General features: G+C 45.1%; 1 protein-coding gene across 2 annotated transcripts in view; it reads right to left on the bottom strand.

Moving 5' to 3' along the window:
• The window catches only part of MALT1 (MALT1 paracaspase), a 63,012-nt gene extending 53,552 nt beyond the window's left edge, over window positions 1–9,460 (bottom strand). For both annotated transcript variants that reach the window (XM_018039647.1, XM_018039648.1), the window contains exon 1: window positions 9,086–9,460. In XM_018039647.1, coding sequence (XP_017895136.1) covers window positions 9,086–9,360 — 275 coding nt within the window. In that variant the 5' untranslated portion in view covers window positions 9,361–9,460. The remainder of the gene's footprint in view (window positions 1–9,085) is intronic.

Raw genomic sequence — 27,461 nt, 5'->3', positions numbered from 1 at the left:
TTAACTCTCTATCCTTGTTAAGCTATTTCACATCCTAAAAGATGATGCTGTGAAAATGCTGCACTCAATATGCCAGCAAATTTAGAAAACTCAGCCAGTGGCCACAGGACTGGAAAAGGTCAGTTTTCATTCCAATCCCAAAGAATGTTCAAACTACCGCACAATTGCACTCATCTCACACACTAGCAAATAATGCTCAAAATTCTCCAAGCCAGGCTTCAACAGTTCGTGAACTGTGAACTTCCAGATGTTCAAGCTAGATTTAGAAAAGGCAGAGGAACCAGAGATCAAATTGCCAACATCTGCGGGATCAAAGAAAGAGTAAGAAAGCTCCAGAAAAACATCTAATTCTGCTTTATTGACTATGCCAAAGCCTTTGACTGTGTGGATCACAATAAACTGTAGAAAATTCTGAAAGAGATGGGAATACCAAACCGCCTAACCTGCCTCCTGAGAAACTTGTATGCAAGTCAGCAAGCGACAGTTAGAACTGGACATGGAACAACAAATAGGAAAAGGAGTACGTCAAGGCTGTATATTGTCACCCTGCTTATTTAACTTAATATGCAGAATACATCATGCAAAATGCTGGGCTGGATGAAGCACAAGCTGGAATCAAGATTGCCAGGAGAAATATCAATAACTTCAGATACACAGATGATACCACCCTTATGATAGAAAGTGAATAAGAACTAAAGAGCCTCTTGATGAAGGTGAAAAAGGAGAGTGAAAAAGTTGGCTTAAAACTCAACATTCAGAAAACTAAGATCATGGCATCAGGTCCCATCACTTCATGGCAAATAGATGGGGAAACAATGGAAACAGAGACAGACTTTAGTTTCTTGAGCTCCAAAATCACTGCAGATGGTGACTGCAGCCATGAAATTAAAAGATGCTTACTCCTTGGAAGAAAAGCTATGACCAACCTAGACAGCATATTAAAAAGTAGAGACATTACTTTGCCAACAAAGGTCTGTCCAGTCAAAGGTATGGTTTTTCCAGTAGTCATGTATGGATGTGAGAGTTGGACCATAAAGAGAGCTGAGTACTGAAGAATTGATGCTTTTGAACTGTGGTGTTGAAGACTCTTGAGAGTTCCTTGGACAGCAAAGAGATCAAACCAGTCAATCCTAAAGGAAGTCAGTCCTGATGCTGAAGCTGAAGTTCCAATACTTTGGCCACCTGATGGGAAGAACTGACTCATTAGAAAAGATCCTGATGCTGGAAAAGATTGAAGGCAGGAGGAGAAGGGGACGACAGAGGATGAGATGGTTGGATGGCATCACCGACTTGATGGACATGAGTTTGAGCAAGCTCTGGGAGTTGGTGATGGACAGGGAGGCCTGGCATGCAGCAGTGCATGGGGTCACAAAGAGTTGGACACAGCTGAGCAACTGAACTAAACTAAAAACTAATTCTTGTTAAAATGTCAACAATAATGTTCCAGGTCAACTGTTCCCAGTTCTGGAGGCACAACCTGAATTCCATGGTGAAATCATAAAAGTGAGGACAATAAGATCGTCTTCTACTTTAAGACTGTCTTTCCTATTTTTAAGTGTCAAAGTGTCCTTTCTTTTATGAAATAATGGTAACTGTGATGATTGCAAAAACAAAAGCTGAAGATGCCTGTCGATCCTCTATCTTGTAAAGTGTTTTTGCACCAGTCCAGGTAATGCCTGAATCAAGGAACCAGTATTGGATTCAACATAAGTATTACCAATTTTTCAAATAATTTTAATATGAAATTTATAAAAACAAGGATGCTCTATGTTTAACACTTTATGATTCATAAAGGTTATCAAGATCTGATATATGAAATTAAGATGTCATCTTGTCAAATGCAGCCAAATGATGCTTTAATTAATTTTTATATTGATATGGAGAGAATTAAAGACCATTTTACTTCCCCCCAACCCAAACGAAGAAAAATTACATTGATGCAGACGACGACTTCTCTTTCAATACCAAAGGCATTGGAGAAAAACAAGGTTCTCTATCTCTTTTCCTTTTACTGATTTTTCCACATGGGCACCAGCTATCAGTTAAGATGAGGTCTATATATACTCAATATTTCTTTCCTTCCTTTTTTTAGTTACATTCCTGTAAGGCTGTGCTTTGAAGTGGTTTCTACCAGCCCTAATTTGAAATTTCTGATTTAATTAAAAACACTGTTTTCTTACTGAAACAAACAGACTTTGCTTAAAAACAAAATCTGTATTTTTTTTCAGATAATTGTAGATATTTTTATTTGGTACTACCAACCCACCAAGTTGTAATTTCTTTAAGGTTAGTTGAAATGTGGAATTGGAAACCTCTGAACTTTTTTTTTCAATGAACTTTTTATATTGTTTAATGCAGACACATTTGGTTTACCTTGTTCTTTTTAAAATAACTATATTTTACTTTTAAAAATATGTAATCAAATAGAACATATTCTATACCATTCAGGGTACAAACCTTGGTACTGCTTTTACAGTCATTTGTTTCTCTTCTTGATACATTTATACTTTAGAATCCTTATTAATTAATACAATAACTACTTTTTAATTATCTAAAACAGGCCATTTTTGCCAGGGATTGAGACTACAGCAGCAAACAACATCCCCCATCCTCCCAGATTTTTCTAGAGAAGAGGGACAGAGGTCTCTGTGTTCATCCATCCTCTGCTCATAAGTGCTTCGGAGAAAAACAAAGCAAGGGGACAGGTAATGCTAGCGCGGATGGAGGAGATGATTTTAAACAGTGTGATCTGAAGATGACTCACTGAGGTGACCCTTTTTAGAAAAATGTAATCAATGTTATTTGTTTTTAAATTTTTCATTGAAATATAGTTGATTTACAATACTAAACTAGTTTCAGATAAGTGATTCAATTGTATATAATTACACAAATATATATCTATTCCTTTTTACATTCTCCTCCATTATAGGTTATTGTAAGAGACTGAGTACATAGTAGGCCCTTGTTGGTCATCTATTTTATACATAGTAGTGTGTATATTTTAATCCCAAACTCCAAACTTACTCCTCCCTCCTTTCCCTTTTGGTAACCATAAGTCTGTTTTCTACATCTGAGAGTCTATTTCTGTTTTGTAAATAAGTTCATTTGAATATTTAAATTAAAAACTTTTTAAAATCACTTTAAAACTTTTCATTTTATATTGGGGTATGGTCTTTTCATTTTTTGTTGTGGTTTTTTGGCCACACATGTGGCCATGTGGCATCTTAGTTCCCTGACCAGGGATTGAACCTGTGCCCCTTTCATTAGAAGCCTGGAGTCTTAACCACTGGATTACCTGTGCTATACAATAGCTCCTTGTAGATTATCTACTTACTGTATGATAGTGTATATTTAAATCCCCAAATCCTAATTTATCCTTCCCTCCTTTCTTCTCTGGTAATCGTAAGTTTATTTTCTTTGTCTGTGGGTCTACTTCTGTTTTTGTAAATAAGTTAATCTGTATTATACTTTTTTAGATTCCACACACAAGTGATATCATATGCTATTTGTCATTCTCTGTGAGAATGTGAGTTTTAAGCAAATACTTGAATAGATAAAGGCAAACATCTCAGGCTGAGCAAACAGCAAGTCCAAAGGCCCTACAGTCTTCAAGGAAGGGCAAGAAAGCACGTGTGACTAGAGCAGAGCCAGGGAGGGAGATGTTTTGGGGTTGGCCAAAAATTATTGGGGTTTTTCAGTAACATCTGCCAGAAAAATGTGAACGAACTTTTTGGCCATCTCAAGAGCTAGCCGGGAGTTAAACAGTGTTTTTACTGAGACAGAGAAGCCAATGGGAAGGAAGGGAGGATGAGACCTGATTTAATGTTTTCAAAGGATTCTTCGTGCTCTGAAGAGAACAGACTGGGGTGGGGAGCAAAGAAGGAGGCGGAGAAGTTAGACGGCTGCTGGAACAGTGCAGAGAGCTAACAGTGGCCTGGCCCCGTGTGGTCACAGAGAACCTTGGGTTCCAGACACACACTGGAGGGCTGGCAGAAGGCTGACCCAGTGGATGAGGCATGACCCAGTGGAGTCAGGAATGACTGCAGGTTTTGGCCTGAGCACCTGGATGGTTGTAGCTGCCCTTCGCTGAGATGCGGAAGAGAAAGGTTTACAGCGGAGGGCGTGCTGAGTTTTGGATGCGCTGCATTTAAGATGCCTATCAGTCATTCAAGAGGAGTGCTATGCGTATGATCTGCACTGGGAGATCACCACTGGGAGTTCAAGGCAAAGAGGCGGGTTGGAGGTGTGAAGTGAGCGCAGTGAACCTAAATATGTATCTGTAAAGCAGGTTACCACCAAGGTGGGCAGGGACTAGATGAAGAAGTTCGAATCAAGAGACACAATGCCTGAGCCTTCAGGCATCCCAAAACCCGGAGATGAAGAGGCAGAGACTGAGGAGATAGGCAGAAAACCTGTCATAAAGTGCTCGGGGGCAGGATTTTGTAGCTGAAAGAGCCCTTTCCATACTTATGGCAAATAAGCGGTGGCTGACTGCTTTCCCTGGTCCACGTCCCACAGCCCCATTTTTAAGCTTCCTCCTTCTTGACAGTTTACACGGCATTAGAGCCTCCTGAGAGCTCTGCCATTTGGGGGCTAGAATGTTCCACATCTCCCACAGGATTCACTAGCTTGGGCAAGATGCTCAGAACCTGTGCTTATCTACACTGACAGCAGAGGGTGTTCAATATTAGGTGAGTGTGGTGAGAAATGGAATATTGCCTGCTGGATCAGTAAACAAAGGATGTCACAGTCATCAGCAATTGCAGCCACCAAGGAGGGTGTGCTGGTGAGCCCTGAGGGAACTCAGGAAAGAACACTTGCCATCTAGCAACCACCAGCCTGCAGGAGAGGAAGCTCACGATGAGGAGAACACAGGACACTGGTCCCGGGCAGCTGGGGCGCATATCACAGGGACCACTGCGCCGAATCCAAACACCTGCATCTTCCCGTACACCTTGCTGCGGCTGTTTAGTCACCGAGTCATGGGTTCTTCGTGACCCCAGGGACTACAGTCTGCCAGGCTCCTCTGTCCATGGGATTTCCCTGGCAAGAATACTAGAGTGGATTGCTGTTTCCTTGTCCAGAGGATCTTCCTGACCCAGGGATCAAACCTGTGTCTCCTGCATTGGCAGGCGGCCTCTTTATTGCTGAGCCACCAGGGAAGCCTTCCCATAGATAGGAAAGCGCTAAATTCCATGAAGTGAAGTGAAGTGAAGTGAAGTGAAGTCGCTCAGCCGTGTCCGACTCTTTGCAACCTGTGGACTGTAGCCCGCCAAGCTCCTCCGTCCATGGGATTCTCCAGGCAAGAATACTGGAGTGGGTTGCCATTTCCTTCTCCAGGGGATCTTCCCAACCCAGGGACTGAACCCAGGTCTCCCACATTGCAGGCAGACGCTTTAACCTCTGCGCCACCTTGGGACATTTGGTTGTCTTTAATTTACAATAATCTTTTCATGTTCATACCGCCTGCCCTTTGTTGCAAAACTTCTATATAAGCTAGCTCCTTCCCTCGTCTCCTGGAAGCAGTTTCTCAGAGCCATCTGAAATGCTGTCTCCCGGACCAAGGTCCTCATCTTGCCCCTAAATATAACATAACTCACAATGCTCACGTTGTGCATTTCTGAAAAGTTAACACTGGACTGGAACTAGGGCTGGGTTTATATTTAGGGCATGCCCATACGTACATGGTTTTGGGAAGCTGAACTATATGCAAGGATTCATCCTGAATCACTAACAACCATCTGGGAACATTCTTCATTCCTCATGGTCAGTTGAGAGAGAACATCTGTGGCTTATTTATTAAATTCTTATCTGGTCTGAGGCAAGTCGTATAGAGGAAAAAAGGTGAAAAGAAACAGGACAGGCAACCTTTTGGGGTTCTATGTCTGTGAACCAGCGACTCTGAGGAAAGCACTGCACATCCTCGCGGGAACTGCTATCCGTTTGGACTAGACTCACTGTAGCTCCTGGGTTTAACGCTAGAGAGAAATACCTTTAGGACTTTTTACTATTAAAATCATAGATGCTCTTTTGCCATCGGTATGAAAATAACTTTAAAATGGCTAAACAACAACAATGAAAATAACTGTTTCAGTCTTAAAAAGAAAAAGCATCTATTCCCCAATAGAAAAGCTGTCATTCCCCAGCTCCCCAAGTTCTCAGGGCTAACTTTTTGTTAAGTCAGGTTAATTCTTTTGACGTCAATAGGTATCTGAGCTTAATGTTCTCCAGTTTTCCAACCTTCAGGGTGGCCTCCACTTTCCCCAGCACAACTAACCTACTCTGAGCTAACCTTCACCATCCTGGAAGGCTGGTCCAACTCCATCTGTCTCCAGCAGACTTCCTACTGTGAAATCCCCAGCATCACAAATGCATGCCTTTTGCAGCTTGTCTCCTCTGGCTGGGCAACTGTCCTCTCTCTACCCTCCCTTTACCAGATAAGTGGCCCCCGATTTTTCCATTAGTTCTCAAACAAAGTGAATACCATTATGTAGCTTGTAACAAAATTTAACTGAAGGCCTGGGCTTCCCAGGTGGCACTAGCAGTACAGAATCCATCTGCCATGCAGGAGATATAACAGACAAGGGTTTGTTTCCTGGGTCAGGAAGATCCCCTAGAGAAGGGCATGGCAACCCACTCCAGTATTCTTGCCTGGAAAATCCCATGGACACAGGAGCCTGGAAGGCTACAGTCCAGAGGGTCAGAAACAGTTGGACACGACTGAGCAACTTAGCACGCATGTAGGCAACTGAAGGCTTGGGGAGGAAAACTGAACACCCGATGTCAGGTAGGTAAGCACCACTTTTTGATTAGATCAGTCGTTTCATCAGGGCAGGGCCTTACTGAGGTTCTTCTCTGTCCTTCATAGCCAAATAGAGGAGTACTCACTTCGGAGAACCCTCTTTATGAAAGGCTAGAGGCTTCCTTAACTAGAGTAGTAGTTAATTTCACAAATTAACCAATCATAGATCTGGTAATCTGACCCCCTGCCACCCCCAACACCCCGCATATACACAAACAAAAACAACTTTTAATCTTATTTTAAGTCTAGAAATTCAGAAACCTACAGACCTAGAGTAACTGTATATATTTTGGATTTTTTTTTTGGAACAGCCAAAAGCAGTGTTCTTCCCAGAACAGGAAAAAAAAAAAATAGTATGCCATCTATCTGCCCCACTTTGCAAATTTACCACTTTGTGATTCCATCCTCACATCATTACTCCCCCTAAAGAGCCAAATATTCCCAAATCGTCATTATTCAGGTTTAACCCCCAACTCTTTGAAAAGCAAGGTTGTTGTGAGGGTTAAACACATCGTACAATGTCTGGTATACATTAAGCGCTTAATAAGATAAAAACCTGGTGTTATTATCACCTGCAACATAGCACTTAGCATGTTATTTGTAAATGTCTCAGAATAAACAGTCTATCACTGCATAAGCCTTTATGAAAGTGAAAGAGAAAGTCACTCAGCTGCATCTGACCCTTTGTTACCCCATGGACTATACAGTCCACCAAATTCTCCAGGCTAGAATACAGGAGTGGGCAGCTGTTCCCTTCTCAAGGGGATCTTCCCAATCCAGGGATTGAACCCAGGTCTCCTGCATTGCAGGCAGATTCTTTACTAGCTGAGCCACAAAGGAATCCTAAGAATACTGGAGTGGGTAGCCTATCTCTTCTCCAGGGGATCTTTCTGACCCAGAAATTGAACCAGGGTCTCCTGGATTGCAGGCAGATTCTTTATCAGCTCAGCTACCAGGGAAGCCCAAGCCCTTATGAGTAGGAGCTAAATGTTTGACATCTTTTTTATCTTCTGAAACTTTCTGCCAAAATTGGACACTTAAAAAAAGTAACTTTGCATGAGTTTTTGCATGAATTTTCCTCTCTCAATTCAGATTTATAGACTAAGAGAGGTTCTATGCGTAACACATAGGATCTTACCTGACGTTTCCTGTTCTTGAGGAGTTTATAAAGACATGTACAAATAATTACAGTACAGGCAAAGTTTAGTCATGAGAGAAGTTACAAAACTGCTAAGGGATTCAAAGGCAGACCCAAATCATAACAGTGATCTTCCCAAGTGTGCTCTGGGAAATCCTACTGCAGTTCCTAAGACCCTTTTCACAGGATCTCCAAGGTCAAAATTTTTCAAAATACTACCGAGATGTTATGTTTCTCACTCATTTTCTCAGAAATGCACATTGGAGTGTCCAGTGTTACCTGACCTGTGACAGACTGCATGTAGGACCTCACAAAAGATGCTGGTTGTCTGGGATTAAGATAAGACATTCAAGAGATTTTCAAAACGCCAAACAATGCCACTTTTCCTAACATTTTTCATTTTGGAAAAGTTTGTTTTTCCATAGAAACATGTCATTCCTGTTAACATGCAATAAATTCTTCTTTTTAAATATTAAAAAATTCTGAACTTTATGTTTGTACGCATGTAACATACAGAACCCACAATAAAAACTCTTTGGGGTCTTCAATAATTCTTAAGCGTGTAAAGGAGTCTTGAGAGCCTGAAGTTCAGTTCCAAGAAAACGGTCTTACTTATACTCGAATGTTCACGGTGAAATCAAATGGGTTTGGTGGAGGAAGACGGGGAGTTTAGTTTCAGGCTTTCCCACCATCCTTCTCTCGACCTTAAAGCCTCACGAATTCCTTCATCTCAAACAAACCCTTCACCTCTGCCATCTCTTTACCTGCACGAACCCTACCTAACTTTGCTAGGGTCTTCATCTAGGTCTGCGCTTTTGAAGTTATCTGGAATGACCACCCTAACGTAATGGTCCCCAGACACCGTTCCTGGTATTCTTGGTTAACCCCGCTCTCTTTCATCTCAAGAGGAAAGTAGGAAAAGGGAGAGGACGACCGGAGTCCAACCTAGAACCTCTGTGGGTCCAGATTCTCCGCCTGGAAGGCAACTCAAGTTCCCCCACCCCTTCCCACCGGCGGCCCCTGCACCGCTCGCGCGGCCCCGAGGCTCCCCAACCCTCCATCGCCGCGTCCGCCCCAGCCCACGGCGCCCCCCGCCTCACCCCGCCCCACATGACCCCCCACCCCCCGGGGTCCCGGGGCCGCACCTGAGCCGGAGGCGCCCCCGACTCCCCGCCACCTCGGCCAGCCTCCTCCATCCTCGGCCCTCGGGCGCTCGGTCCAAGCTCCCGCTGAGCCTCCGCAGCAGCGGCTCCGGAAGGCGGCTGAGGGTCGCGCCGGCTGCAGCGGGGAGCGGCGGCCCCGAGGGCGCGGCCGGCGGCGGAGACGAGGTCAGGGGCGGCGGGGCCTGCAGCAGCTCTCCGCACAGCGACAGGTCCCGCGCCGGCGATCCCAAGCCGGCCGCGGCTCCCGTCGGCCGCATCGCGCGCCTTCCGCTCGCCGCAGCGCTGCGCAGGCAGGGGCGGAAGGACGAGGCGGAGGGCGCTGCGCGGAGCTCCGAGGAGGAAGCGCCCCTGCCCGCCCCGCCGAGACCGGTTTGCCTGAGGGAGCCCGACTGGCCAGCGGCGCCCGCCGCTCCGGGGGCGGGGCCTCGGCGGGGGCGGGGCCGCCCACTGCGCGCGTGCGCGCGCCTCCCTCGCCCTCCGCGCCGCCCCCTCAGCGCCGTCGCCGCGGGGGCGCGCCCTTCAAACGCCGGGGAGGTGGAGTTGGGGCTGGGCGGGAAGGGCCGGGCCGTGGCAGGTGGAGGAGGAAGCGACGGAGGAACTACGCCCGGGCGGCTCTACTACGACGAGGAAGCCTGCGGCGCAGGGGCTTCCCAAGGGTACGCGAGGAGGAATGCCTCAGGTCAAGGAGCGAGCGCGCGGCTTTCCGTCGCCCGGCCGGCTGCTCCTCCAGAGGCGCGCTCGGCTGACTCACTGACACCGGCGCCCGCGTCGGGCCACCTCAGCGAAGGCGTCCTCGTTTACGGCTTAGATGTGTATGGCAGTGCTGAGGGAGGTAGGGCTAGAGATCCAGACAGATACTTAATGGAAATTGTCTGAAATCTCTGCCTAGACTTAAAAAAAACCAAACCAAACCAAAACAAAACCCTGGGCTGTGGTGTATTTAGTTAGATCTTGGAAATGATTGTTTTTAGCAGGAATCATCTGGTTTCCTCCAAGTCAGACTGCCACCCACAAACGTCCTAAATCAAAGCAGACAACTTTGGATGCCCTTCCCTGGAAGGCTCCAGAATAGATGAAATGACAAACGTAGGCGGCACCTGCACGCGCTTTCCCTCACTTCCAGGCCATTGCCCCGTTGAAAACTAGAGAGTAGTTTGGGACAAAAGCGAGCAAGCAACTTAATGAAGTGTGACTAGCCAGGTAGCTCCCAGACAGCAGGCTTCCTGGTCTAATTTCTTGTGGTATTAACTTTCGCATCACACGAGGACAGCAGGGTTTCCCTTAGCAGAAATTTGGACACCCAGGTTCTCCTTTGTCAGCGTGGTTACTCCATACAGTCTCCATCATATTCTGTTGTTACTATCCAGTGATTTTTTAAAATTCAGAGTAGGTTCAGGGTTCAGAATGAGGTATAATGACTAAGCTACAACCTTTGAATCCAAGAAGACATGCTGGATTCTAGTTTTATGACTTTTAATAAGGTCCTTAATTATCTGCCTCATCTGCTAAAATGGGAATGAAAGTATAATAGTGTATGAATCACTCTTTGCCTGAACCCAGGTATACAAGGCATGAGCAGGGAAGCTGGAACAAAATACAAGGAGCAGTAGGAGCTGCAGGCATGTTTTATTCGCAGTGGCTGACCCGGCCAGAAGGCAGACGTGGACAGTTCCCCGGGCTGTTTCAAGTGGTGCTTATACAGAACAAAGGTGGCACGTGGCCAAGCACGTACACCATGATGCCAGCTACCATGCCAAGTCATGTTTATAGAACATGGGGGAAGAGCGAGAGGATGTGGGCAAGAGAGCCTGACCATCACCATCTTGGCTAATTGCTATTCCTCTACAGTACATATAGAGTTGTTACCAGAATTAAAGGAGTTGATGTATGTAAATCAGTTAACTCTGCTTAGAATGTTGTTGTTCAGTTGCTAAGTCGTGTCTGACTCTGCGACCCCATGGACTGCAGCACACCAGGCTTTCCTGTCCTTCACTATCTCCCAGAGTTGACTTAAACCTAATGTCCATTGAGTCAGTGAAGTGAAAGTGAAGTCGCTCAGTGGTGTCCGACTCTTTGCGACCCCGTGGACTGTAGCCTACCAAGCTCCTCTGTCCGTGGGATTTTCCAGGCAATAGTACTGGGTTGGATTGCCATTTCCTTCAGGGGATCTTCCCGACCCACGGATCAAACCCGGGTCTCCCACATTGTAGACAGACACTTTACTGTCTGAGCCACCAGGGAAGTCCTAATTGAGTCGGTTCAGTTCAGTTCAGTCCAGTTCAGTCGCTCAGTTGTGTCCCACTCTCTGCGAACCCATGAATCACAGCACGCCAGGCCTCCCTGTCCATCACCATCTTCTGGAGTTCACTCAAACTCACATCCATCGAGTAGGTGATGCCATCTAGCCATCTCATCCTCTGTCGTCCCCTTCTCTTCCTGCCCCCAATTCCTCCCAGCATCAGAGTCTTTTCCAATGAGTCAACTCTTCGCATGAGGTGGCCAAAGTACTGGAGTTTCACCTTTAGCATCATTCCTTCCAAAGAACTGAGTCGGTAGTAGATTATAAATGCTGGCTGTTGTTCTTACAAGTGCAAATGCTCGTGTCATACTCAGTTAGACATGGTAAACCTTTTCTAATTACTTCTAGTGTCTTCTGGTTTTGTCCTCAAGCAGTGAAAAAATATTAGAGTCTATTACTTGCAGGTACCAATTATGGAAATGAATTCTTCTGGTCTTTATTGATCTCATCATTATTGGTTTAGTCCTCTAGGCTTTTAAACTTGAGATTCAAGGGAGTTTTTAAAAGTGTGCTACATGCAAGTGTTTGCTTGTGCACCTGCATAGTCATTACCCTGTGAATAACCTCGCCAATCTGATCAAGTACATTTTATCCAATACAGCCCAGCTGGGTACTGATAATGTCTGTAACCTCCCACCCCCTCCCCTGCTTCTCCTCTCTGCCCCAAGACAAGTGCCTCCCTCATTTCACTCTTGTCAGGGCCCTGTTTTTCACCTAACAAGTGTCCTAGGCATTCACCCCATCCATCATCCTCCAACCTGTACCTTGGACTAACATTACATTTCATAACTGATCTTTTCCACCTCCTAATCAAATGTTAATATTTTCTAATGTAATTTCACTCCTAGGGTTCTCTTATGGGGCATGGTGGTACAGTAGAAAAGACTGTGACCTTTAGAGTTAGCCCTGAATTTGAATTTTGATGCTGCCAGTCATGAACGGTGTGACTTCAGGCAAATTACTTAACCTCTCAGCTTCAGTTTCCTCATTTGTAAAGAGTAGAAGATAATAGTACTTGTTTCAAACAATTGTTATGAGAATTAAATGAGAAATAATATATATGCTTAGAAAGTGTCTAGGAGAAGTAGATGCAGTTTTATAGTACTCTCAAAGTTGCCACGTTAATTTTGGGGAAAACACAATAAACAATAATTCAACTGCCTTTTCTGTATCCGCCGTTGTATTTCTATAAAGACAGGAGAAAAACAGAGCGGGGATCTGACTTTTCAGTGCCTCTTGGACGTTCATGCACGTTTACAGATGATGTACTTGGCAGCTCTTCCTCGGTGGTGGAAAGTGACTCAGGGCTTTGTGAATCCAGACAATTTGCAGGAAGCCTGTGGTTTCATTCTATAGAAATCCATTGATGTCATCTTCGAAACACAGATCTGGAAGATGACAAATTTTTTTCCTTTACACAATTTGACTAGGGAGTGTACTCTAGCCCAAAATGCCAGAATGCCATTATTTTATATCTGGACAGATTTTCAAAAGGTCCTGGGATCCGTATATGACAGAGGGAAAGGAAACTTAACTGGCATTCCTCGTCTCTGGCTTTATTCCATGCCCAGCACCCTTTGTGACCTCTGACTCATCCTCTGTGTTGAGTCCATGCAGTCTACCTTCTGACACAAGTTTCTCCACTTCCCTTGCAGCCCCTTCTTGCCACCATCTCCTAAAGGATTGGGGGGATTTTCCCATTTCAGTTTCGCCTTTGGAATAGCAGCTGAGTATGTGTTAATATTCCATAGCCTTCCTTCATGATGAACCATCCATGCCAGAGACTACATTCACTTGCCTACATTCATTCATTCACGAATATTTATTCAATACCTGCCTTGTACCATGTTTTGGCCCAAATACTGTTAAAGGATGGTTTTAATTTTGTTTTCTTTTTATTAAGCCTGCATTTTTTTAACTAGAGTGGTATTAGATTTACAGCAAAACTGAGAGGAAGGTACAAAGATATCTTATGTATCTTCTGTCCTCACATATACATAGCCTCCCTCATTCTCAATATGGCCCATGAGCGTGGTACACTTGTTACAACTGAGGAACCTACACTGACATGTAATAATCAGTCTGTAGTTTACATTAGGGTTCAGTCCTGGTGTTATATATTCTGTGGGTTTAGACAAATGTATAATGATATGTTTGTACCACTATGGTGTCATACAGAGTATTTTTTACTGTCCTAAAAATCCTCTCTGCTCTGCTTATTCATCCCTTCTCCCTCCCAACCCTTTGCAATCACTGGTCTTTATACTGTCTCCATTATTTTTCCCTTTTTCAGAATAGTCCATATAGTTGGAATCGCACAGCCTTTTCAGATTGGCTTCTTTCACTTAACATGTATTTAAGGTTCCTTCGTGTCTTTTCATGGCTTGGTAGCTCATTTCTTTTTAGTGCTATATAATGTTCTGTCATCTAGATGTACCACAGTTTGTTTATTCATTCACTTACTAAAGTTCATTTTGGTTGTGTCTAAGTTTCAACAACTGTGAGTAAAACCTCTGTAAATATCTCTGTGTAGGTTTCATGTGGACGTAAGTTTTCAACTCCTCTAAGGACCAAGGAGAGTGATTGCTGGATCACTGGGTAAGAGTGTGTTTAGTTTTGTAAGAAACTCCAGGCTGTTTCCCAAAGTAGCTAGATCCTTTTGCATTCCCACCCACAATGAATGAAGAGTTCCTGTTGCTCCATAAAACCTGGCCAGCACTTGGTGTTTGGGTGTTTCAGATTTTGGATAAGATGGGTTTTTTTAAAAAATAAGAAACTTAAAACCATGACTCTCAACAAATGTGCAGTGAACACAAGGCAAAGATTTTATTTAACACATTCGTGAATGGAGGAAACAATATATAAACTCAGCAGGGAGTTGAAATGTGTTAGCTTAATAGATGCAAAGCAGCTTCTTCCACAGTGGAGGAGGGAAATCCATTGAACCTTCCCAGACAGAATTTATCTATTTATAATCAAGAACTATTTGCATTACTATCAGTTTTCTGCAACTTCTATCTCTGAGTTGCGAAATACCTTAGTCAAAGGCAGAGATAACCCAGATGGATGAGCTAGTTAGGGTTCCCGTTACGATTTACATTTTTGGTAATTCTTTCTTAGGGTGGTTAGAGTACACGCGTTCGTGCTCAGTCACTAAGTCGTGTCTGACTCTGTGACCCCATGGACTGTAGCCCACCAGGCTCCTCTTGTCTATGGGATTTCCCGGGCAAAAATCCTGGAGTGGGCTGCCACTTCCTCCTCCAGCGGACCTTCTCCACCCAGGAACACTGAACCTGTGTCTCCTGCGTTTTCAGGTGGATTCCTTACCACTGTGCCACCAGAGAAGCCCGTGCTTAGAGTACAAGGTTGACTAAATACAATCTCTGCTTATGGCAAAGAAAGGGAGTGGGGAGTGAGTAGTCTGTTGGCAGCAAGAAGGAAGGCTGAAAATATGAAGGGGAAGGTACCATGTGGAGCATCAAGAGAGGGGAAAGCAGAAACAAAAACTCACACACAAAGGAATTCCTAAAGGCTGTCAGCAGCTAGTTAGCAGCAACTCTATGAGATGTAAGACATTCCCATGTACAACACACTCCCATAGACATTGCCACTGTCTCCTTCCTAGTCAAGAAAACGTATCTGAGCAATATTACCAGGTATCAAGATAGATACAGCATTACAATAGGAAAAGTCTTGAATCGGGTCGAATTTACTATCTCTAATGCCAGTCATCTAGCGTCTTTATAATTTTGTGTATTTTTGGCTGTGCTGGGTCTTCGTTGCCGCGAGGGCTTTTTCTAGCTGCGGCGAGCAGGGGCCACCCTTCGATGCAGTGCACAGGCTTCTCACTGCAGTGGGTTCTCTACTGGCAGAGCATGCTTCTAGGGTATGTGGGTTTCAGTAGTTGCAGCACGTGGGCTCAGTTGTTGTGGTTCCCGGGCTCTAGAGCACAGGCTCAGTAATTGTGGCTTAGTTGCTCTATGGCAGGTGGGATCCTCCCGGACCAGGGATCGAACGCATGACCCTTGCATTGGCAGGCAGATTCTTTACCACTGAGCCACCAGGGAAGACCAATCATTTCTTATCTACAAAGCAAATCAGAAGCGCTGATACATCAATGATTAGCACTAGCAAATCACTGGGCATCCATTTCAATCGAAGCTAGGAACTGCAATTGATGTGACTTTTCTCATGGCTGTGAGACACTTTGTTGGCATTTTCAAAAGGGTGCTATGTTAATCTACCCAAGTCTTTTGACTTTGTGATGCTAACAATTGCATTGGACTGTGATGTAGTTTCTGAAGAAATTTATCTAATAATATTTACCAACTATTATACTAATCTGCGCTCCCTTAGGTTGTATGAGGAACACTGCTGGCCACAGCAGTGTTCCTCATGTTTGGCTGCGTGTAAGAATCTCATAAGGGCATCACAGTTCCTCAAAAAGTTAAACATAGACTCATCATATGACCCAGCAATCACTCTTCTGGAACAGACCCAAAAGAATTGCAAGCAGCAACTCAAACAGATCCCTGTACACCAATGTTTGTAGCAACATTATTCACAGTGAACCAAAATGTGGATATGGCCCAAATGTTCATTAACAGGTGAATGGAAAAGCAAAACATGCCACATACATACAAAGCAATGTAAGGTAGCCTTAAAAAGGGAGGGATTTCTGACACATGCTCTAACACGGAGGGACCTAGAAAGCATTATGTTAAGTGGTATGTGCCGGAAAGAGGAGGACAAATATTGTATCATTCCATTTATATTCCCTTGAATAGGCAAATTCATAGAGACAGACAGTAGAATACAGTATAGGTCAGCAGAGCTGGGGAAATGAGGAGTTATTGTTGAATGAATGTCAAGTTTCTGTTCAGGATGATGAAAAAGTTCTGGAAACAGATAGTGGTGATGGTTGCAAAACGTTGTGAATGGACTTAATGCCACTGAATTGACACGTGATGAGCGAAATGTGCTCAGTCGTGTCCGACTCTTTGTGACTCCATGAGCTATAGTCCATGGAATTCTCCAGACCAGAATACTGGAGTGGGTAGCCTCTCCCTTCTTCAGGGGATCTTCCTAACCCAGGTCTCCCACATTGCAGGTGGATTCTTTACCAGCTGAGCCACAAAAGAAGCCCAATACTGGAGTGGGTAGCCTCTCCCTTCTCCAGGGGATCTTCCCGACCCAGGAAGGGTCTCTTGCATTGCAGGCAGATTCTTTGCCAATTGAGCTATGAGGGAAGCCCATTGAATTATTTACTTAAAAATGGTTAAAATGGTAAACTTCATGTTGTATATGGTTTACCACATATACACTAAGGAAACTTAGAAACCTGAGGAGCTTTAAAAACATACTGATACTTGGCCACAATCCTCAGAGATCTTATTTTACTTGGTCTGAGGTCTTCTTTAGTTTTTTTTTTTTTTTTTCTTTTTTCTGAACAGTAGTTCTAAAAGTCCCTCAGGTGATTTGACTGCACAGCCAGCTTTAGTCTTCAGGGCGGTAGCATCCAGCCTCAACTACACATTAGACTCACCTGGGGAGTTTTAAAATATATTGGTCACACCCACAATTCTAATTTAATTGGCTTGACAATGCTCCCTGGTCCCTGAGAATTTGTTCTTGAATTTCCCATCTGTTTCTAATATGCAGCCAAGGTGAGACCTGCTGCTCTGGGAGAGTCCAGGATCTCAGCCTTTCATTCCACCTTTGGAGAACTAGCACTTCTGTTTCCGACAGTGATGAAACCAAGGGCATGGTGGGAAAGGAGCTTCTGATGAGTCAGAGGGCCTACTTCTTCAAGGCCACTTGATTCTTTCTCTTTCCCTTTACAGTCAGAATGTTAAAAGTAGGAGAACAGAGCAAACCAGCAGAGGGTCCAGAAGAAAGAGGTCCAACCATTTGGCTCATTCCTGAGGGAGAAAGGCTCTTTATTCTTCTAGGCATCTGGCTCCTCCCAGCTTCTAAGATGGACACTAGCTCCCCTGCCCAGCCCTGGTCCCACTTAGATTCCTCCCTCTCCCCAAGAGAGGCTCAGAGCTGACCTATCTAGCCAGCATTCCAGAGAGCCAGGGCTGTTAAGAGTATCTTGATCAAGGGACCTTTGCCCTGGAACTTTCCAGGCGGTCCATTGGGCAGTTTCAATCTCTGCTAGGGGAAGTAAGATCCCACATGCTGTGTGGCCAAGAAATCAAAACACAGAAGCAATGTTGTAACAAATCTGATAAAAACTTTAAAAATGATCCACATCAATAGAATCTTTTAAAAATTTTATAATTTAAGCTTTTCACTGAGCAACTCATGAATTTTATTAGAAAACTTCACTAAATATATATAGATATAGATATTATCTGTATATAGATCGGAACACTGAGGCTCCTAGAAATTTTTATGGTATCTTAGTAAAGATAGTCAATAATTATTTCATAGTAAAGGAGAAGGGGGCGACAGAGGATGAGATGGTTGGATGGCATCACCAACTCAAGGTGCACGAGTCTGAGCAGACTTCGGGAGATGTGAAGGACAGGAAAGCCTGGCTTGCTGCAGCCCATGGGGTTGCTAACAGTCAGACACGACTTAGCGACCGAACAACAAGGACAAGTGGGAACAGCGTGAAGAAGTGCAGATGGGGTCGTTTGATGAATACGACACTTGTCAGAGTCAGCGCTAAAGAGCGCCTTAGCAGACTTTGGCCAATAGCTACAATTTCACATGAGAGCCTTGTGGCCTAAAGATGGTTTCTCTCTCTTCTTAAGCCTCTGCCATAGAAGTTCTCAAAGTGTGGGCCTGGGCCCAACAGCATCCACTTTTTAGCTATGCAAATTCTCGGGCCCCACGCCAAACCTACTGAAGAAGACTCATCGCGTGGACCCCGTTCTGTCACCTGAACGAGCCCTCCTGTGAATCTGATCCACACTGTCTGAGAACCAAACCCCCACACTTCAGCTTTTAAATAACTTCTCTTAGATCATTCTCAGCGACACAGAGAATTACTTCCTGTTTTATGTCTGAATTTATCTCTGTAAAGCTTTGCAGGGCGTGGCATGCACTCTGCACGAGTGCAGAGGCACCTTCACGGGTAACAGCAGAGAGTGGGGTTCAGCAGAAGCGGGATATGCAGACAGGGCTGGTGGCAGGCAGGTGAGCGGGGAACAGGGCTAGTCTTCGCCCCTTCCCATTCCTGCTCAGCGATAGCTTCCTGGACCAAGATCCACTCCAAAGAGGAGTGCAGCACAGCTCATTTGGGGTCTGGGTTTCAAAGACAAGTGACTCTGAGTCGAGGGGGTACAGAGTGCAGATAAATGTTAGGAGAAATACGGGAGAGACGTGGGTGTCTCATGGGCTGATTGACACCATTCAGAAGTGGTCTGAATAAAGTGACCCAGAAGGGAGAAAGGTTCAGCCCTCCTGGAGCTGAGCACTGACAAGCTGAAAAAGGCTCCAGATGACTGGCTGTGGTCCAGGGCAGGATTCTGCTGCTCGCCATCCACTCCTGCCAGCCCAATGTTAGGGAAGAAGCCCAGGTCCTCAGGGATGGGGATTCAGGATGCCAAGGGAGCCATCTAGGTGGCCTGACTGTGTTTCTGAGGTCTTCACCATGCTCTTTGGAAGGACTGCTCTGTCTGCCTGGAGTGGCACTCTCCTCTCAGAAATACTGCACATGGTTCAGTGGGAGCCCCAGTTTCTTACCAATCTGCTTTCTTAATTTACCTAATGATTGGCTGGAGCTAGGTATGATCCCCAATATCAGCCAGTCCTTGGGATTTTTAATTTTATTTTTTTAATTGGAGTATAGTTACTTTATGAAGAAGGAAATGGCAACCCATTCTAGCATTCCTGCCTGGAGAATTTCATGGACAGAGGAGCCTGGAGGGCTACAGTCCATGGGGTTGCAAAGAGTCAGAAATGCCTGAAGCAACAGAGCAGCCATAGTTGCTTTAAGTCCCAGGGATTTCTCTCTTTTTTAAAAAATGGTTTAATTTATTTATTTATTGGATGTGCTGAGTCTTTGCTGCCATGAGGGCTCTTCTCTAGTTGTGGAGAGAGGGGGCTGCTCCCCAGGGGAGGGGCGAGGGCTTCTCACTGTGGCGGCTTCTCTTGCTGCGGAGCACGGGCTCCAGGGCCTGCGGGCTCAATCGTTTTCACTCCCGGGCTCAGTGGTCGTGGTGCTCGGGCTTAGTTGCTCTGAGGCATGTGGGATCATCCTGGACCAGGGGCGGAACCCGTGTCCCCTGCATTGGTGGGCGGATTCTTTACCACTGAGCCACCAGGGAAGCCTAGTCCTGGGATTTCTGACCTTTGACTTGATGAAGAGGGTCTCCGGCTCTCTTGGTTGGCAAGGCTATGAGGTATGAGTCTGAGCCCTCCGACGGCCGTGTCCCTGCCAGCCGTGGGGAAGAACCCGTCCACAGAGGGAGAGAGTGACCCTGAGGGAAGCAGCAATGAGAGATGGAGAAGGCGGCACTCCCACCTTGCCTGAGGTTGTCCCCGAGGCCCAGCTCACACTCACCTTTCCTGCACTGCAGTTGGCTGAGCTGACAGATTTTCCCCTTTTTGCTGTGGGGGAAGGGAGAAAGACTTTCCTTCTACCCTCTTCTGTTCTGTACCTGGGGCCTGTGAATTACACTGGTAAACAACAAATGATCAGGAGAAAAGGTTTGTTTCCAATGCACATGGGAACCATCAAAGGAAATAGCTGGCCTCTTAAATGGTTAAAGAATTATATACCTAATTTAGTGGAAGAAAGTCTTATGGGAAGAACAAACGAACAGGCTTCTTTGGAAAGGCAAATGGGTTTTAGAAAAAGAGACGGGAGATGTGAAAGTGTGCGACAATGTTATGCAGGTGTGAGTGGCCTTGCATGTTCTTGAGGCACACGCAGTGCCACACAGGGACACAGCCATCATTACCACACTCAGCACTCTCAGTGCCCTAAAAGTCTTCTGTGCTCCAGCTGGTTACCTGCTCCACCCTCATCCCTGGCAACCACTTCCTTGTTCCTTCTCTGGAGAAGGGAATTGGGTTAGGTTTTATTTGGCTTCTCCCTTGTTGGGGGTACGTCCACCCTGAAGAGGAATTTATGGAAGCCTTATTTCCCCAAAGTTATTGCTTTTAGCCAGATAAGGAAAGTTCCTTATCTGAGGGCTTTTTTTTTTTTTGCATCTGTTGAATCTCAAATGTACCACCATATACCCCTTGTACCTATATGTATATAGCTTCCCCCGTTATCAACATCACTCATTAAAATGATACATTTGGTAGAATTGATGACCCTATACTGCCACAACATCATTATCCCAAAGTTCACAGTTTACCTTAAAAAATTTCACTCTGGATGTTATACATTCACTCTACAGATTCAGGCTTCCCAAGTGGTGCAGTGGTAAAAAAAAATCTGCCTGCCAACACAAGAGATGAAAGAGATGTGGGTTCAGTCCCTGGGTCGGGACGATCCCTTGGAGTAGGAAATGGCAACCCACTCCTGTCTTCTTGCCTGGAAAGTTCCTTGGACAGAGGAGCCTGGTGGGCTACAGTCCAGGGGTTCACAAGGGGTCAGACACAACAGAGCAACTAACACTAAGACACCAATGAATGAGAGTTCCTGCTGCCCCACAACCAGGCAAAAACCTAGTATTGTCTATGTTCCAGTTTTTGGTCATTCTAATAGGTGTGACTGATAGGTGTGACTCATTGGAAAAGACTCTGATGCTGGGAGGGATTGGGGACAGGAGGAGAAGGGAACGACAGAGGATGAGATGGCTGGATGGCATCACGGACTCGATGGACATGAGTCTGAGTGAACTCCGGGAGTTGGTGATGGACAGGGAGGCCTGGCGTGCTGCGATTCATGGGGTCGCAAAGAGTCGGACATGACTGAGCGACTGAACTGAACTGAATAGGTGTGTAGTGACTCTTTCTAAAATTACGTCATCTGCTTTATAAATCCTTTATTAAGTATCCTTGTACCTCTTTAAGCTTAAAGTCGATTTCAGGGGCCTCAGCTGAAAATTTCACTTTACCATCCTGTTACATTTATCTTCCTTGACTTGGTATTTCCCCAAACTCACTGATATCCATAAACTTGCAGGTGTAAAAGCTCGCACATCTTCATGTTATATGGCAATGACTTGGAAGGCTTATTACCTTCCTCCCTTGAGAAGCATTTCCTTTTATTCCTACCTGTCATTTGCTGTCACTGAGCCAACACTTGGAGCTCTGCACACTCTTTAATATCATAATGACTAGGTGGTTAGAAAAGTTCACCTGTGTAGAATTTCCCCAAGAATTTTATCACTATAAATAATTTCCATCTGCTTATTTGTACAGTATTAATCAATTATCCTTTCTTTTCTTCTGGAAAACATGGTACTCTTCACTCAATGGATAGGTCGCTCTTGCATTTATTTATTTATTTAAATGGGAAGAATGTCTTGTACAGTCGTTGTGAGGATTAGAGATGTTTGTCTATTCATTCTATCGTGGTGATGATTTTGGCTGCGGTGGGTCTTCACTGCAGTGAGCGGATTCTCTCTCGTTGCAGCATACAGGCTCTCTGATTGCCCGGTGGCATGTGGGACCTTAGTTCCCCGATCAAGGATCAAACCTGTGTCCTCTGCATTGAAAGGTGGATTCTTAACCGCTGGATCACTAGGGAGGTCTCTGTTCTTGCATTTAGATGCTCCTGCATTTTATGGCAGATTCCTCTTAGGGTGTCCTCTGGAACAAACATATATATATTCTCCTTTTTTCCATGGAAGTAGCATTGGCAGCTTGGTAATCTAGCTCAGCGGTTATTTGTAGTATCAGTTTGACCAACAGTAATACAGTTTCATCCCCAGCTGTCTTCAGAGCTCTTCAAAGGACACTGCCTAATTCTGTTAACTGAATTTTCAGGTGATCTGCCAAGTGAGTTTTAAATAGCTTCTGTTTAATCGAATGCCTTAGACCTATTTGCTTCAAAATACATTTGGAAAGAAGATTATGTCTACATGATGGCATAAAGAAAGACCAGGGCGGAACAGGCTTACCCGTTGCAACCAGTCACATCGTTCCCAAGCGCCTGCTTGCACTGCCGTGCTCTAGTACAGAACGAGGTAATAGGGACTCTAGGTTTTGACTGCAAACTTTTGGTTTCATCGAGTTCTGTTTCCTCCCTTTGTGGTTAGCCACTTGGGAGGGGATTTCCGGAGATGCAGGCAGTATAGTTTGTTTCCCAAAATATTTTGCATTGTTTTGAGTGAGAGAGTGCATTGCCTACTTTGCAAAACCTGGGTCTCTGCGAGCTAATATGACATATAGCTGTAATCACGTGGTCAGAATTTGTCTTAGTGGTGAGGGGAGGCCCCTCTGTTATGGCACATTCTTTCATAAGAAAAGGAAACTTTAAAAAAACATATATTCTTTTCTAGTTTGGTAAAATACACTCAACATAAAGTGAATCATTTTTCCTTCCAGGTTTATCGAGGTACACTTTAAGACTTTCTATTCTAAATTTATGAGTTGAAGGCGTGCAGCACAATGACTTGACTTATATGCGTCATGAAATGATTATCAGTATAAGTTCAGTGAACATTTATTATCACATAGAGACACAAAATTAAAGAAGTAGAAAAAAAATTTTCTGCTTGATAAGAACTCTTAGGATTTACTCTCTTAACTTTGGTATGTAACATGCAGCAATGTAAATTACATTAACCATGTTGTACACTATATTCCTAGTGCTTATTTATCTTATAACTGGAAGTTCCTACCCTTTGATTGCTTTCCTTCCATTTCTCTCCCCTCTATTCCCCACTACTGGTATCCACAGATCGAATCTCTTCTTTCCTATGAGTTTGTTTGCTTGTTTATTTGTTTGTTAAGTATAACTGACCTACCATATTATGTTAGTTCCTGGGATTTTTTTCTATCCATTTCAAACATGGTAAAATGCAAGTGACATTTTTTATCGTTTTACCCACTTTTAATTGCCCAGTTAGGGCTCCCCAGGTGGCTCAGCTGTAAGAACCCACCTGCCAATGCAGGCCATGTAGATTCAATGTCTGGGTGGGAAAGATCCTCTGGAGAAGGAAATGGCAGCCCTCTCCAGTATCCTGGCCTGGAAAATCCCATGGACAGAGGAGCCTGGCGGGCTACAGTCCACGGGGTCACAAAGAGTCGGACACGACTTAACGGTGAAACGACAGCAACAGTGCACAGTTAAGTGGCATTAAGTTGTCAACGTTGTACAATACAGCCCTCACCACTGCTTATTCCCTGAAGCTTTTCATCATCCCAAACAGACTCTATATCCATTTAATAGTGACTCCCCATTTCCCCTTTCCGCCAGCTCCTTGGCAGCCTCTATTCCACTTTCTGTTTCTATGGATTTGCCTAGTCTAGGTACTTTACATAAACAGAATCCTGTATTTGTCCGTTTGTTTCTTGCTTATTTCCCCAGAGTGCTTCCTTGGACCCTCTGTGTTGAGGCATGTGTCAGCATTTCCTTCCTTTCAAAGGCTGCTTCATAGTCCATTGTACGGATGTGGTACATTTCTTTGTCCATTCATCTGATGATGGACATTTGGGCTGTTTCCAGCTTTGGGTTGTTGTGAATACCACTGCTATGAACATGGGTATATAATGATCTCTTTGTGTTCTCATTTGTAATTCTTTGGGGTATAATATACCTAGGAGTGGAGACTTACGGTAATACCACTTTTTGAGGAACTGGAGAAAGGAAAACTTTTGAAGTATTTTTTTTCTTCACTAACCACCGGTTGCCTCTGCAGTCCCCAAATATGATGTGATGGAATGTCTCAGAATACACTATTGCCATTTAGAGCTATGTAGTTTGAGGTCATGGGTACACCCCCCACAGCCCATGAAATGTTCTAGAAGCTGGTTTAGCATTCCTGATACCTGATACCGGCTGGGGGAGGCAATTCACTTTGGGGCATCTTGTCTGAACCCATGATGAACTCTTTACAAAGAACTCCAAGTCTTTTCCAAAAGCACCCTGATTTTCAGGGCAACCCCAAAACTAACATTGCATCCTTGGATTGATCCGGATTGGATCTCTACAGACATGGACTAAATCCCAGCATTGTCTGGGCAAGACTAGAAAACCACCTAAGCCGCCTACCTCTTCCTAAGCTATCAGATTACTTTTGTCACTAAGTCCTGCCAATTTTACTTTTTCCGCATCACTCGATCCTACCTTCTTTCTGTCTCTGCTGTCGCCCTCCTAGTCCAGGCGGCCCTCACCTCTCCTATGAACTCGTGCGATAGCATTCACACTGGTCTTCACTCATGTAGCCTTGTTCTTCACACTGTAGCCAGAATCAGTTTTGAAATTCAGATCTGATAATGTCAGCAACAGCGGTTTGGTGGAAGGTGACCAGACATGATTATAGAGTTCATATGGAAAAGTAAACGGTAATAATCAGGACGTTTTTGAAAAGCAAGCATAGTGAGAAAAGACCAGCTCTAGCAAATATCAAAGTAGATTTAAAAAGCCGTAAGTACTAAAATGGTTTCATGTCATTCCATGGCTACGCAAATCAGTGGAACAGAATATAGAACCATGAAAAGAGACCCCAGATAGATGAGAACTTAAATTATAATGAAGATGGCGTTTTGAATCACTGGGGACGCCAGTCCAGGTTTGATGCATGAGACAGGGTGCTTGGGGCTGGTGCACTGGGATGACCCAGAGGGAAGGGATGGGGAGGGAGATGGGAGGGGGGTTCCGGATGAGAAACACATGTGCACCCGTGCAGATTTTTGTCAGTGTATGGCAAAACCACTACAATATTGTAAAGTAATTAGCCTCCAATTAAAATAAATAAATTTATATTAAAAAGAATCACTGGGGAAAATTTGAATAAGTAGGTGCTGAGACAAATGGGAAAAACTGTTTCCTTGATTCATGCATTACACCAGAACAAATTCCAAGCAGCCCACCAGGCTCCCCCGTCCCTGGGATTCTCCAGGCAAGAACACTGGGATGGGTTGCCATTTCCTTCTCCAATGCATGAAAGTGAAGTCGCTCAGTCGTGTCCGACTCTTAGAGACCCCATGGACTGCAGCCTACCAATCTCTGCCATCCATGGGATTTTTCAGGCAAGAGTACTGGAGTGGGGTGCCATTGCCTTCTCCCACCAAAGATTTAGGTAACTTTTTTTTTTAAAAAAAGAAATTTTAAAACAAGAAGAGAATTCAAGAGAATGTCTTCCTGCCCAGGATTTGCTAAAAAAAACTTTCACCATCACCACCAACTTCAAGAATTTCAGGGGCTTCCCTGATGGCTAACTGGTAAAGAATCCACCTGCCAGTGTGGGAGACACAGGTTCGATCCCTGGTCCGGGAAGACCCCATGTGCTGCAGAGCAGCTAAGCCCGGGCACCACAACCGTTGAGCCTGGGCTCTAGAGCCCGGCAGCTGCAGCTGCTGAGCCTGCACACCCAGGAGCATGTGCTCTGCAGCGAGAGAAGCCCCTGCAGTGGGAAGCCCGCGCAGCACGAGGGACTCACCCCCACTCGCTGCAACAAGCGGAAAGCCGTGATGCAATGGGGACCCAGCACAGCCGAAATACAAATAAAAGAATTCCAGGAATTCAAGACTTCGAAGCAAGTGAGTGACAAATCCTGAGTTCAGAGGAGGGAGAAGGAGGAAGGTTGGGAGGAGCTGGAAGGAAGGTGTCAGCAAGGCTACAGGGGGAGAGATGATAACAGGGTGTGTTTCGGGGAAAATAAAGAGATGGGCCAGCGGGGGAGGAGCAGAGTTCAGGGAAGCATTTCTACCGAAGGGTCAAGGTGTTCTGGTCCCGGGAAGGAGCTCCTGGGTGGTCCAGCTTCTCAGCAGTATAAAATGTATTCGCCTTGGGAGATCTTGGAACTGCTGATGATACATGCCACGGACAGTCTGTGTCATCGATTAAGCTCTGATCCGTACCCCCTGTCAGCTGATAAAGCTGCAGTATGGCTGAAATGGACAAAGCCGAGGAACCTGGGCAGCTGGAACTTTTGAAGATAAGGTTGGCATCCTCCTACACAGGAGCAGATAATTCTGAAACAAGACCTACGTTTCCCGCAGAATTTGCTTCTAGGTCGTCTTTCATCACAGGACAAGAGAGGCCTCAGGAGCGTCAGGCTGAGAGGTTCTATTAGCCTCTCATTAGCTCTGTTCCATTAATGATGGGCAGGGGTCGGGGAGGGGTGGTTTTCCTGGTGGCTCAGTGGTAAAGAAGCCGCTTGTCAATGCAGGGGGACTTGGGTTTGATCCCTGGGTCGGGGAGATCCTCTGGAGAAGGAAATGGCAACCCACTCCGGTATCCTTGCCTGGAGAATCACATAGATAGAGGAGCCTTGCGGGCTACAGTCTATGGGGTCGCAAAAGCGATGGGCACGACTTAGCGAGTAAACAACAACAGCGGCAAATTAATGATGGGGAATTCTAGAAGACTTGTAAGCAAGGGAGACATGAACACCAGCAACAGTGTTTCTAGAAGTTTGGTTCCATGGCTCTCTGCTGGCAGCCTCAGGGGGCAGCTGGGGTGCTGGGAAGTGGTGGTGAAGGTGGCTGACCTGGCAAGAGGCGGCTGGTACATGTGGCCATGGTCCCATCACTAAGGGGTCGGGGGAGCTGGACAGAAACAAATGGACTCCAGTGAACACTCATGGAGTAAGTGAACGTGGAGAATGCTTGGGTAACACACACACACACACACACACACACACACGCTAACTGGTGGTTTTACCGTCACGATCACATGTAGAGACACCTGCAGGTGGAGGTGATATTTTTCACCCTGGTATGAGGTTCACTTTCTAACTTCAGGAAGATAGGTTTGTACAACTTACGAGAAAATAAAGAGAAAGAAGGGCCATGTTTTCAAGGGATGTAGGCATAAATCCTCTCATGGAGGCAGTGAAAACATGCCGGAAAACTAAGCCCAGAACTCAGCCACAGAAATCTTTTACACCAAGAGAGGAATCTCATTGCATGGAGTTTGTGTAGGACTCTGAAGTTCAAGAAAGTGAGAGAAGCAATGAGGGGTAGAGTGGGCTT

This window comes from Capra hircus, chromosome 24 (assembly GCF_001704415.2).
Source record: "Capra hircus breed San Clemente chromosome 24, ASM170441v1, whole genome shotgun sequence".
NCBI classification, from domain to species: Eukaryota; Metazoa; Chordata; class Mammalia; order Artiodactyla; family Bovidae; genus Capra; species Capra hircus.
The sequence above is the reverse complement of the archived record's forward strand: the minus strand, read 5'-3'. Positions and strand labels throughout refer to the sequence as shown.